Source organism: Theropithecus gelada, chromosome 3 (assembly GCF_003255815.1).
Source record: "Theropithecus gelada isolate Dixy chromosome 3, Tgel_1.0, whole genome shotgun sequence".
Taxonomy (NCBI): Eukaryota; Metazoa; Chordata; class Mammalia; order Primates; family Cercopithecidae; genus Theropithecus; species Theropithecus gelada.
This window is the reverse complement of record NC_037670.1, coordinates 74,735,005-74,749,463: the sequence shown is the minus strand read 5'-3', so window position 1 is coordinate 74,749,463 and position 14,459 is coordinate 74,735,005. Positions and strand designations below refer to the sequence as shown.

Sequence of the window (14,459 nt, the reverse complement as noted above, 5' to 3'; positions counted from 1 at the left end):
AGAACTTTAGAGATAAGGAGAGTGGCACTCGAGGTGCTTACTGGAGAGAAAAATGCAAGCAGAGGTTTGTGAGAACATAATGTCTTTAGGGAACTGCTTGTGATTTTTTTACCATGGTGAAGTGGTTGTGGAGACGTAGGCCAGTGTTAGGTTAGGCAAAATTAAAGAGTTTGAGCTCTACCTGAATGAAGGTCCCAAGAAACCATTTAATAAATGATCTCATAAATTTAATTGGCTTCTCTAAAAAATCTGCTGCTGTCGACTAAGTGCTTTTTTTAAAAATTGAACTAATGTTTAATATTTGGAAAATTTCCTGTTACAATTCAGATTTCTGGCTTCCACTGATAAATAAAAGTCTGTGCTCTCTTTCCACACATATAGCCCCTGAAGATTGGGCACACACTCCTCTCCTGTTTGTTCCTCCTTGTCTCCTGAGGCCAACTGTTAGTTTCTACTTTTCTTTCAGCTTACATTGTTGTTTTTTTAATGTCAGGGATGTGTTTATCCATGGCTCTTCCCAAAATCCTTCTCTATGTGTTTCTCTATGTCTCTTTCAGAATAAGAGACTTAGAGAGCCACATTTTAAGAGAGTGAAACAGATATCTACTTGGAAATGAAGAGTTGTCCTACAAAGTTTGAAATTATGCAAGTTCCCCCCGCCACCTGCCTCCAATTTAAAACCAGTCAAAATGTACATAATTTCAAAGCTTTTGGCCCAAATGAATTGTAAGTTGTGTTGGTGCATGCTTTTGAAATGCAGTGAAATGTTTTAATAAGTAAACAGAAATGTCTGTTCTCCTATTAGGATTAGTTTTGTTGTTGTTGTTGTTGTTTGTTTTGAGACGGAGTCTCGCTCTGTTGCCCAGGCTGGAGTGTGGTGGCACGATCTCAGCTCACTGCAAGCTCCACCGCCTGGGTTCACGCCATTCTCCTGCTTCAGCCTCCCGAGAAGCTGGGACTACAGGCGCCCGCCACCACGCCCGGCTAATTTTTTATATTTTTAGTAGAGACGGGATTTCACTGTGTAGCCAGGATGGTCTTGATCTCCTGACCTCAGGATCCACCCGCCTCGGCCTCCCAAAGTACTGGGATTACAGGCGTGAGCCAGCGTGCCCAGCCAGGATTAGTTTTTATCTATATGTGTTTTGAATTATGTGAGGTTTTAGGAATAAGCTGTGATATGTTTGTTCTACTTGTGGGAGCTGTTCTGAGGTTTAAATGACATAATGTATCTTAAGTACTCAGCATTGTGTCTAGACACAGTAAGTCCCAGTGTAAGGAAGCTCTATTCATTTTGTTATTATGTTAATATATGGTATATAATTTTATGTAATAGATAATTATGTTATATTAATATGTGGAGTTAGTTTATACTTTTGTCCTGTTGTATGTTGCAGCCTTTCATATTCTTGTGTTGTTACATGTTCTTGTTCAGATAATGTCAGTATTATCCTAGCTTTATTTAATAATAGAATAGCTTTCCTTTTTAACATTCTGAATCAATATGTAGGATTTTGTCTTTTATTTCAAATATTGAAATGCCTATAAAACTGACTCCAGTCCCTTTGCTAGATAATTATTTTTCGCTTTTTTCAATATTCTTTTTCTGGAATGGTTTATTCTATTCAGGTCATTTGCTGCTTCTTAGTGTAATTTATTTTATTTCCAGAGTATTGACTTTAGTTGTGGTTTTCAAATGGAATTAAAATATTACTTATACTTTGAAAGTGACCTCTTCTTTAGTGGTACTTGTATTCCTTTAAGAGTACTCCCTGTATTAGTACTTTACATATGCCCTCTTAAAGGACTGATCACTGAGTTTATCTGTATATTTTAAATTTGTTTATGAAGTGTTCATCAAGTGCAAAAGTAGAGTTTTTGTTATAAAGAATCACGTTTTTCCCACTCCCCAGCTTGTGACAGTTATCGTTCTCCTTTTGGATTTACTAATTGTATTCATTGTTTTTCTTTTTTCTTTTCTATCCTTTTCCATATAGAATAGTTACAGCTTTCTAACTTTATTATTTAAATGCCTAATTATTTTATTTTATTTTTTATTTTAAAAGTAATTTACTTTAAGTTAGTGATTTTGATAGTAAGCCCAAGTTTACAGCTTTCCACTGTTTTTACTGTCATTTTTTTTCCACTAGTTTGTTTTACTTTTTAAGTATTTTTACCCCAATGTTATTTTAGAAAATAGCACTATGTTATGGAAGTCTATTTTATGGCACTGCTCATTCTCTATAGAGTTCCTTATTGCAAGATTTATTACGTGTTTTTTGGTGGTCTAGTTTTGTTACCAATTTTATAAATATGGCTTACCTCCTCAACATAGTATATAGTCTATGACTGTAGAGTTAAAATAATTATCTGTTTTAAAAATTTTAATTATAGTATTGAAATAATCTCTATTCATATCATTAAAATATCAAATAGGCTAAACAAGTAAATGTCAAAACCTTTCATTGTTATTATAATCTTCCATTTACATAGCATTTGCCTTTTTTTTTTTGTTTTAAGAACATTTTGTGTGTCTGTTCTTTCACATAAAGCATACACTAATACTGAGTGGTGAATATTAAGCCTAATTTTATATTTATATATATATTTGGAGTGAGCCTCACTTTGTTGACCAGGCTGGAGTGCAGTGGCGCAGTCTCGGCTCACTGCAACCTCCACCTCCCTGTTCAAGTGATTCTCCTGCCTCAGCCTCCTGAGTAACTGGGACTACAGACGTGCATTAGCACACCTGGCCAATTTTTATATTTTTAGTAGAAACGGGGTTTTACCATGTTGGCCAAGCTGGTCTCACACTCCTGACCCCATGTGATCCACTTGCCTCGGCCTCTCAAAATGCTGGGATTACAGGTGTGAGCCACTGTGCCCGGTCATACTTCTCAGTTTTTAAAAATCCCAGTATTAACCATACTTGCTGAGTTGAAAGAGTATATGTCAGAATTTTCAGAGCTTAATTATGCACCTTGAGTTATTGTGGACTTATTAAAAGCCTTTGTGTGAGCTGTGAACCTCCTCTGACTTTTATTGGGTATGAATTAGTAATCATACCCAAATACATGCAAGTCAGAATAAACAAGTGTATTATTATTATTTTATAGTCAAGTGCAGTGATTCTAGCTTTGCTTTGAGCTTGCTAACTGTAGTCCACTTAATAATGCCAGTTATGGAAAATTATTGATAATTACCTGTAAGTTTATAAAGAGATACTGGGGGAATATCTGCGTGATGATACAACCTTTCTACAATTCTTTTTTGGAATTACTACTTGCATACCATGTATAGAATGTGTCAGTATTTTGTGATAGCTATCCATCATTTAGATTGTGTCCGAATAATCTCTCTAGAAGTTCCCAAAGAGCAGTTTGTAGCTGATGGTGCCAATGTAGGTCATTAGAAACACATCTAGACTCCATCTCCCAAAAAACTACTCAGTGTTATCGCACTGGTGACCTTATTCGTGTTTGAACCCAGACCTTCTCGTTTTTAACTGAGAAACCTGATTAGTCAGCAGCTTAAAGAACTCAGTTGCAAGTGGCTTTGCCTTGCATGAGTAGGCTCACGTCTCAGTGTCTGCAGTGAACACCTTAACTACCATGTGGACTGAATGTTTGCTTCAACCTGACCAGCTTGTTGTTTCCTTACATAAAATATTACATCCTAATCAGAAACATGGAATTAGAAAAAGGATGTGGGAGGTATGCAGAAGATTATTAAATTAAATTGTGTCAATTAATTATAGGAATTACTTGGCCAATGGATGGGAGATACTTGATGAAGTGTCACATTGGATTGTGACACTCCTTTTCTTGTGTTTTCCTGGCTGACCCATCCTCTTTCTGATGGGCACATTGCCTCTTCTCCTCTTTAGACTTGAGCATGTGCCTGTCAGCTTGTTCTCGTTGGTTAGCTCGTGAGCTATTTTGTTTCTTTAAGGATCCAGCACATCTACTTTGATTCATTATGTGTTGATTTAATAGGGTAACTCTCAGTATTACTTTGTTTCAAAATTTTTCCCCATTGTAGACCTGATCATGTGTATCTGTGGAATGCTTTGTAGAGTTTCATACATAAACCTCTTTTTTTCTATTTCTTTTTTAAACATTTCACTCATTTTCACTTGGCACATTAGGAATTTGATGACAAAATTTGATTATTTGACTCCAAAAATATTTTTTAATTTGAAGTAATACCAAATAATTGGCTGAGTGAGTTTATTTAAATGCTTTATAGAATTTTTCACATATTATTTTGGGATGACTGGTTTTTACCCATATTTCTCTATATAGTAGCTTTCTGTTGCCTCAGCTGTTAATTTGGATGTAATTTATGAGAATAAATTTTTAGAAAAAACATTTTTAAAATTGGGGCTACTAGATTTAATTTTTAAACACCTTTGTTTTCTGGACATTGTATTTAATAGGGAGCATATATGGCACACAGGAAAACAAGGCTGCTTTGAAATGTCAACGTAAATGTAATGGGCAGTTTGCCAAAGAAAGATTTGTTTGCTTTTGGCTTTATGAAACTTTTCCTGTAGAGCTTCGTGGTGAAGGTTCTCAGATTCAGGAGGCTAGAGTGTCACACACATGCATCAACTCCCTAACCTTGCCCCCTGCCAGTCCTTTCCCTATGAATTTCTCATCCTGTGGGATAGCATTACGTTTTCTTTCTTCTCTTTCTTTACTTCTCTCTTTCTCTCTTTCTTTCTCTCTCCCTTTCTCTCTTTCCATCTCCCTCTTTCTTTCTTTCTTTTTTTTTTTTCTTTCAGAGTCTTGCTCTGTCTCCCAAGCTAGAGTACATAATCTTAAGCTCACTGCAGGCTGGAACTTCTGGGCTCAGGTGATCCTCTTGCCTCAGCCTCCCAAGTAGCTAAGATTACAAGTCTACACTGCCATGGCGAGCTAATTTTTAAATATTTTGAAGAGATGAGGACTCACTCTGTTGCCCAGGCTACTCTCAAACTACTCAGCCTCTCAAAGTGCCAGGATTATATTTGTGAGCCACTGTGCCCAGCCACTTGTTTCTTTTTTTAAGAATATCTTATCTACAAACCATCTTTGAAGTGTTTTCAAAATGTAGACAGGCTCATATAGGCAGACATTAAGCAGAACTTTTTATTTTACCAAAGTTTGAATTACAGGTTAAATTTTACACATCAATTTTCCAGGTCTTGTTAGCATGCCATAATGTTCCTCATGTCACATGGGTGCCTTTAGAACATGAAGGTGACTCTGTCTTGCTGTGTTTTTAGTATTCTGGATTAGCTTCTGCCCCACATCTCTCTCTTCTCTATGCATGCTTATTTTTAAAGCATCTCTGTTTTTTCAGGCCTCTTTCTCATACTAGCAAGGTAAGTATATAAATGTCAGGTTATTCACTCACTGTTCCCATATCCTACTTCTAGCTGCTTCACCTCGGAAGGGAAGGTGAGGACTCTAAACAGGACTTCTATGTCATTAACCAGGTCTCATAACAGTGGGGGGCCTTGCAAGACAGCCAGCTCAGGCTGCTTCCTGCTTCCAGGGACACCCAGTCCCAGGATACAGTGGGCACAGCCATGGCAGTCTGTGCTTTGGGACTCTCAAATTGCATGACTGTATTTCGCACACCATGTGAACATTTCTTGATGTATCTCCTACTTCCTTCTATGAATCGGGTAAGGCAGGACGATGGTGAGGAAAGAACCAAGTTTGAATCCTAACTATACACTACCTTGAAATATCTCTTACATGGATCCATGTAGGCCCCACCATTTTTGCCTGTAAGAAGAGTCAGAAAGATCAGGCTGGCAAAGTCAGTTGCCTCCAGGCTAGGTGAAGATTGAGGCCAACTAGAGAGTGTGCGCCCCACTTAAAGTGGTCAGCAGCTTGGCTTTATCATCATGGTAGGAGAATGCAGGCCTGATGATTCTATACCTTTTGACTTTTCAAGAGAAGCTAGAAATCTGGGGAAAAAGTAATTAATTAAAATGTTAGCAGTTAAGTCAGTATCTTAAGAAACACTGTACAAGACCAAGAAAACATGTCTCTAAGCCAAATCATCTCCAAAGACTTTTGCTAAGATGATGACTAAAGCCTTTCTAAATTAAATATTTTTAATGTCTGTTATTCCAACATTCTTTGGAAGAAAACATACAGTGTCCTGGCTGCTGCCTTAAGTAGTGCTGAGAAGACTGGGTGGTTGGGTTGAGAGACTTGGCTTCGGGCTGTCAACAGGAGGTGCACAGTCTCTCTCTTCTCCTCCTAGGAAGTCTGAGAGATTGTGGGGCTCCTGTAAAATGCAAGCAATGGTAGCTCCTGCTGCATGGCAGCTGCTGTCCACCGTCTGGGTAGTGTCACTTCTGTGTGGAAGCAGGTGGAGCTGATGTTTCGACCCGGCTCTGTACCCATCATGAGGTGTGGCCTAGATCAGGTGAAATTCAGGCAGTGTACAGACCTGTGAGCTTGAACATGAATGTAGGTTACTTTCAGCCATTGAGTTTTTAATGATTTGTTAATGTAGCATAAATAGAAATAGCTGACTGATACTATAGTATAGAGGAGGATAATTACACATTGGTATAAAACAAGACATCAGTCTCTTTTTCAAAAAACAACCAAAGGGGATTCTTATCTTCTCACCCATATGTTTTTCTTTATTTTCTAATTCTTCACTCCCATACTTCCCACACAGTTGGGATAAATTCTGAATTGCAGATTTAGCTTCCTGTGTATACAGCTAATCAATACTTAGCACCCTCTTTAGAGAGGTATGGCTTTCCTTAAGCCAACCCCAGAGAGGATCTCAGTACACCGGATTGAATATTTAATACTTCTGAAATGACATCTGAAAAATACCCAAGCTCTTCCTCAGAAACAAAAACAAACAGTTGTAATCTCCTGAATTCAACAGAGATTGCTGATAGCCTACTCTCTGCTAGTATCTGTGCTAGATGCTAGATAGAATTTATACAGTTGATATTTGTTCTGTTCCTGCTGTCTGTCATGTGCTGTGGTCATATTCAGAGCCTTTAAGGAATATACTACTTAGTGGGAGAGGCAGCAAAGTGGATAATTAAGGCCTATTGTGGTAAGCAGTACCATTAAGTGTCACATCCACAGATTAGGGGAGCTTGGGGGAAATGTATCTGGTTGGAATATGGGGAGCATTCAGAAAAGTGTCTCTGAAGGAACTCACACTGTACTTCAGCTTTCTGAAGGATATGGTTAGGATGAAATCCAATAATCAGACAGTAGAAAGCGGCTTTAAGGGATGCTCATTCTCTTTACTCATTAAAAGGAAGCTCTCTTTCTCAATGAGTGTCAGAATCACATGGTTCAGGTATTGGGGATTAACCAAGATCCACATGTGATATTGGTACATATGCACACCAAGAATTCAGAACTTTATTGCATGTGAAAATCCCATGACACGTTTTCTGCGCTTTCTCAGACTCTTTTGGCATTGCCTCAAGAACCTGCAGCCACTGGCTTTGCTGGGCAGGCAGCTCTACTCTAGTCTGTGGGGTTCCAGCACCTAGGCTAGCCAGTCCCACACCCAGTTTTCGTGTCTTCCCTCAAGACTCGAATGAAATGTCATACCCAGGAATGTGTAATCTGGTTTTAAGAGAGACTGCTTTGGCCAGATGAAGCAACTAGAAGTGTAGTAGAGTTGGCTCACTGTCAGGAGGAGTTTGACAGGTGGAAATAGGCAACAAGAAGCAGCTGGGTAGATGTAGTCCTCCCCACTGTTCCCCTCAAAGCCCTCACCCGAGACTGCTCTGAGGCATGGTTTCTCAATTTCACCCATCTGGAAATGTATCACAGCCCTTAACCTGCTGTGTCACTTCAAGGCTTGTGAAGAAGCTAGTGCAGTGCTTCTTGTTCTTCCCTGTTCCACTATTTGTTATACGTATTTAACCTATATATTTTTTAAGGAACTCAAGCTAAACATTCTATGTGTTAAGCCTGAGTTCCTTAAAAACATTTAGAAGTATATCTAGTATATTAACTCAAATACACTTGTATTTAGAATATCTTTAACTCAAGTTTATCCCAATGAAATGAGTCACAGAAAAAAAAATTCGGTCTTATTATAAGGGCCAATAATGCAGAAACCAAGAGTTTCCTACAGAGCATAAATTAGCTGACATTTCCTTAGTATTTTTCACCAGTGCTTCCCAAATTTTCCAGTTTACAGTCTGCTTTGTAGGAGTAAGAAAGATTCTTGAGCTCTCTTTTCCCACCAGCCCACAGGCCCTTACCAATCCCCCAAATATATTATCAATCAGGAGTAATTGTTTTTTGGGGGCATGGGGAGAAGAAGCCGTCAAATTTGTTGACCTGCTGTTGTGTGCTGCAAGAGGCCATATGTGACTGTTAGTCAGTTTCACCAGCAGTAAGGGAGATAGAGGACAAAGATGGCCAAATGTTTCTGAGTTCGAATAGTATGTTTTTAACATGAGTCCCTCAAACTAAGCACCCTTCTCTTATTTTTCTGTTTTTGAGTAAAAGTTTCACTCAAAAAATTAATTCTAGAAGTCTGAACTGTGTGTTTTCATAACCTAATGGAGATTAACCTTGTCATTGGTTTCATTTAGACCAGTTAATTCACTGGATTAAGTAGGTAAATCAGAAAGGAAAAGACAAGCAAGCTCGCTTGCCTTTTTACAACTTCCCTCTTTCCCAGAGAAAGATCAGTTTGATTACAGCCAGTCTGCTCAGAGATGTCTGTGCTTTGTGCAACTTTTTTTTTATTGAGGTGAAAGTATCTATAAATTCTTGCTAATTAGCAGTTACACATACACATATGAAAAATCGTGTAATGATTCTCATTTCCCAAGCCATATGTATTCCATTGTGTATTTAATATCATATTTTGTTTTGAAATGTATCTCAGATTTCTAGGGTTGTATGTTTCTTTATTAATCTTTTTTATCCACAAGAAGTGCGTTTGTGGAAGGAAAAAGGAGTGAAACTAAGAAAATGATTTCATTTCCTTGAAAATGCTCTTCCTCCTAAAATCGGTCCTCAGTTTGAATTTTGAATTTGTTCAATTTTCTGTTCACATATTAGTGAATTTAATAATTTAAATTGATTTTTAAATATAGCTGCTAATTATTAGACTGGCTTAGAATTATCTGAGTTGCTTTATCATAATGTAGGGTATATTGTTGCAAAAATATGTCTGTATTCATTCATCCAGATTTCTTTTTTTTGTTTGTTTTGTTTTGAGACAGTCTCACTCTGTCGCCCAGGCTGGAGTGCAGTGGCACAATCTCAGCTCACTGCAGCCTCTGCCTCCAGGTTCAAGCAATTCTCCTGCCTCAGCCTCCCAAGTAGCTGGGACTACAGGTGTGCACCACCGCTCCCACTCCCTTTGATAGAGACGGGGTTTCGCCATGTTGACCAGGCTAGTCTTGAACTCCTGGCCTCAAGTGATCCGCCCACCTCGGCCTCCCAAAGTGCTGGGATTATAGGTATGAGCCACTGCGCCCGGCCTCAGCTATTTTCTTAAACTTAAAATGTGTGTTTCATCACAAAAGATGTATTAATTACATTCATATTTACTTATTGTTTCAGAATTAACTCCTAGAAGTCTGACAGGTGGTAGTGCCTTGCAAGCTTTGTGTTAAGAGCTGCTACTGGGGAATATGCCATTGCTATGCCTTCCACTAGGGTGGCATTGATCTCATTAAGACAGAAATTATATAAGAATACTTTCAATTTGGGAGCTTAATATTTTCTTTCCTTTTACTAAACACTTAAGTGGCTTCTTACTGAGTTTTTCAAAATGCTTTGCTGATTTGCTGAGTCTGAGGAAACAAATTGAATGAGACACATTACCTAATATTGCCTGGATCGGCAGAAAAGAAAGGGAAAGGCTGCTTAGGGTTCTGAGGACATCTGTCCAGAACCCCGACAGAGTGATGTTTGAATTTAGTGCCTCTCTTTGTAAACATATAACACGTGCAAAAAGTGTGAAAAAGGCCAAAGGAGGGGGAAAATATAATCTCATCAGTCAGAGAGAATCATTGGTAATATCTGATATATTTCATAGGTGCATTCCTATAAGAATTCGGTTTAGGTTTATTTTACAGAGTTCTGAACATACTATATGTGTGTGTATTCCATTTAGTATTCGAATTTTTTTTTTTTTTTTTTTTTGAGGCAGAGTCTTGCTCTGCCGCCCAGGCTGGAGTGCAGTGGCACGACCTCAGCTCACTGCAACCTCCACCTCCCGGGTTCATGCCATTCTCCTGCCTCAGCCTCCCGAGTAGCTGGGACTATAGGCGCCTACCACCACGCCTGGCTAATTTTTTGTATTTTTAGTAGAGACGGGGTTTCACCATATTAGCCAGGATGGTCTCGATCTCCTGACCTCGGGATCCGCCGCCTTGGCCTCCTAAAGTGCTGGGATTACGGGCATGAGCCACCCCACCGGGCCTAGTATTCGATTTTTAATTTAGTTGTCATAACCCAGGCATTTTTAAGTCATTACAAATGCTTCATAAACATTTATTTTAGTGACTATACTGTGGCTATACCGTGATTTATCTAATTATTCTAATTAGTTATTTAGGTTGTTTTCTAATTGAGACTATTATAGATATCTTATGATAAAGTTTTTTAATAGGGATTTTTATTGAAAGATAATATACACTATTCAGTTGTGTGTACATGTATATACTATATAGCATTTTGAATTTTTCATGAGCTAACACATGACTAAAACTACTGTGTACATCAATAAATTATCACTAAATGAACACAACCATGTTGTCACTACTCAGGTTAAGAAACAGAACTTTACCAAGTCCCCTAAATATGTCCTCTACCCTCTGCCTTCTAATCACTGCTTCTTCCCTCTTTCTTGAAGATAATCACTAACCTGACCTTTAAGGCCATAGATCAGTTTTTGCTTTGCATGTCTGTAGCTTGGTTAATCTCATTTAGATTTAGGGTTACAAGATCAAGAAGTATGGATGTTTTAAAGTAACTTATTTCATATAATCAAATTGCCTTCATAAATGCTGTGCCATTTTACCACCACATTGTTAAAAAGTATGAGAAAGACTTTGATTCCTGAGTGTGGAATTAGGAATTAGAAAGGAAGAGAAATTAGGGTCAAGTGTAAAGAGAAAAAGTTCTGGACAGTGAATGATAGAACCAAATAGGATCATATTGCCTTAGGGAAATCTCAGCCATCTGTTTCTAAATTCTATTTTATAGCTTTGAAAGTCCTCTTCTTGGCCGGGCACGGTGGCTCAAGTCTGTAATCCCAGCACTTTGGGAGGCTGAGACGGGCGGATCACGAGGTCAGGAGATCGAGACCATCCTGGCTAACACGGTGAAACCCCGTCTCTACTAAAAATACAAAAAAAAAAAACTAGCCGGGCGAGGTGGCGGGCGCCTGTAGTCCCAGCTACTCGGGAGGCTGAGGCAGGAGAATGGCGTAAACCCAGGAGGCGGAGCTTGCAGTGAGCTGAGATCCGGCCACTGCACTCCAGCCTGGGTGACAGAGCGAGACTCTGTCTCAAAAAAAAAAAAGAAGAAAAAAAGAAAGTCCTCTTCTTTACCTGGACATTGCCAGTCATTGTGGCAGAAAGAAAGGAGAACGTAGTGAGCCACATACTGGCTCTTCATGCACCGGCTCTGGACACAAGTGGCATATGAACTTCTGCCCACTTACATGTCACATTCATGACTAAAGAACGGATATGAGTTCAGTAGAGCCAGGAGTATATAATCCCACAGGGAGAGGTCCTACAGAAAAGGAAACTTGACTACTTGACAGTCATACCATGCACCACCCTTTGTTTAATATCCTTGTCCCATCCATAAGCAGATCAGATTATTTAGATTGCTCATCTTTTATTTTTATTATAAAAGTGCTCTCTGGTCTTGAGGGGCCTGCATCTCTGTATAGAACTATACCTTCTGTAATTATTGGTTGGGTGGTTTGCCTGGTGCTAAACTTTTTGAAGTGTGCACTTCTTTTCCAAGAAGAGGCCTGGAAACATCCTTGTTCATTGAGAGGATGGGGAAATGCTAACTTTAGTTTATAAGGTACTTTTGATGGAAAGAAATTCCTCCTTAGGAAGTAAGGATTTTTGTGTGATTTTTGTTTTGTTTTTGTTTTTTGTTTGAGGCAATGTCTTGCTCTGTTACCCACGCTGGAGTCCAGTGGTATGATCATAGCTCACTATAACCTCAACTCCTGGGCTCAAGCGATCCTCCCACGCCACTCCTGAGTAGTTAGGACTATAGGCTTGTGCTGCCATGCGCAGCTTATTTTTCTTTTTTGTACAAACAGGATCTTGCTGTATTGCCCAGCCTTGGAAATAAGCTTTTTTATAGCTAATTTCCACATTCTGCTTACATGCTCCAGGAAAGCTTTCAGTAAATGATTTTCTAGCCTATGCATAATTATACTTACAGGACTGTGGAGGTTTTCTCCCTGGCACAGAAAGGTAACCGGCATGAGTTGTTCACCAAGAGGCTTGCTCCAGGTCATCAGGAACACTGCTTTCAATTGTAGCTAACATCCTGTTCTTCACCCTTTCCTAGTCAGTTTGCTTCTTCTCTATTGCCATTCTTTGCTAAAACAGCTGTTTTGTAGTATTGCTCTAAAACATTATGTTTTGCTCTCATTTCTCTTTCTCTTTATGTCTTCATGAAAACATAAATCAGTCAAGGTACTCTGTTGTTCAGTTAGAGAAATAGTTGCACAGTGGAGAGGGTAACACAGTTATATTTGGTCAGCTTGGATTTAACATGGTGTCTCTCTTTTATTTCCCAAAGGTGTCTTCTCTTTAGGGATGGTGAGGTTGGAAAAAGGCTCCTGTAACCCTCCTCCAGGATGAACCACCTGCCAGAAGACATGGAGAACGCTCTCACCGGGAGCCAGAGCTCCCATGCTTCTCTGCGCAACATCCATTCCATCAACCCCACACAACTCATGGCCAGGATTGAGTCCTATGAAGGAAGGGAAAAGAAAGGCATATCTGATGTCAGGAGGACTTTCTGTTTGTTTGTCACCTTTGACCTCTTATTTGTAACGTTACTGTGGATAATAGAGTTAAATGTAAGTTGGTGGTTCTTTCATGACTTTTTAAGAAGTGTTTCCAGAGACAACAGGGGTTTTTTTTGTTCATTTTTCTTATCATTTGTCTCATTTAGTAATTTCCGTCTTTTTCCAAATGAAGCCATTGCTGTTCTTCTGCTGATTTGGACCTTTCTTGTTCTTTAGTATTATTGTTTAAGGCAAATGTGGTCAGTTTAAAACTCATGTTGTCTGGGATTTTGAAATTTGAATTCCTAGTATTTTGCTCTGTAACAGGAGTTGACAAACTATAGGCTGCAAGACAAATTCAGTAGACTTGTTTTAATAAAGTTTTATTGGAACACAGCCAGGCCTATCTGTTTACATATTGTTTATGGCTGGCCTTTGCACTGAGTAGTTGCAGTTGAATAGTTGTGACAGAGACCCTCTGACCCACAAAGGCAAAAATATTTATTCTCTAGTCTTTTTCAGAAAAAGTTTACCCATCCTTCCTCCAGAAAATGTAGGATGCTTTTGGAATATGTTTTAGATGTTTTGTGTACTTTTCTAGTTCCCAGATTTAAGATTTGGCATATGTTTGTTCTTTACTTTCTTGCAAAGAGATTACTTATTTATGTTTCACCAGAAAAGTTGTCCTGGAGACATTCGGAGGTTTATGCAGTTATTCTGTATTACCAACCAATTGTTTAGACCAGTACTGTCCAATAGAAATATAATGCAAACTATTAAATATGTAATTTTAAATTCTCTAGTTACCGCATTAATAAAAATCAGAATAAACAGATGAAACTCATTTAATATTTTTTATTTAACCCAGTATATGTGTTTTCGTCCCAAAGCCTTGGCTCTGATTGTTTACATTCCTTACCGACAAATAGGTGAGCTCCTCCAGAAGGTTTTCCTCACAGGCAGAAAGTCTCTGCTTTCCTATTTTCAGCAGTTCATTTATTTCCAGGAAATGTTTGCTAAGACCTGGTTAGTACTAATTATTCCCTGTTGTTGTTTATTTTTAGGGGGTTACTCTTTGCTAGGCACAGTGCTAGATGCTTTATGAGAATTTATTACAATACAGAAGTTGTGAAAAGATGCTGATTCCTGTTTGAAAATTATTTTAAATTTTGTCTTTTAACAGCAAGAAGGAACATCTTAACCTAATTTTTTATTAGTATTCTAATTCATAGCAGTAATTTCAATTCTAAACTCCAATTACTTAATAATTAGGGTCACTGAATCTCATTTAATTTCTTCATGAATCCTAACAGAGGACCGAAACTCATTATGAAAGCAGACAGTTACATTAGAAAATAATATTCGTCCCATAATCACAGTGATGTGGAACATGAGGCCACTGTTAAGTTTCTGTTTACAGATTTTTCTTCTGTTAATTTTGCACTGTG

General features: G+C 38.5%; 1 protein-coding gene across 5 annotated transcripts in view; it reads left to right on the top strand.

Moving 5' to 3' along the window:
* Positions 1 to 14,459, top strand: part of STARD3NL (STARD3 N-terminal like) — a 52,703-nt gene that overhangs the window by 16,724 nt on the left and 21,520 nt on the right. For 4 of the 5 annotated variants that reach the window (XM_025380935.1, XM_025380932.1, XM_025380936.1 and 1 more), the window contains one exon: positions 12,801 to 13,083. In XM_025380935.1, the coding sequence (XP_025236720.1) occupies positions 12,859 to 13,083 (225 nt within the window). In that variant the 5' untranslated portion in view covers positions 12,801 to 12,858. Of the gene's footprint in view, positions 1 to 12,194; positions 13,084 to 14,459 lie in introns of those variants that run through there. The other variant, XM_025380934.1, reaches the window with a different exon arrangement.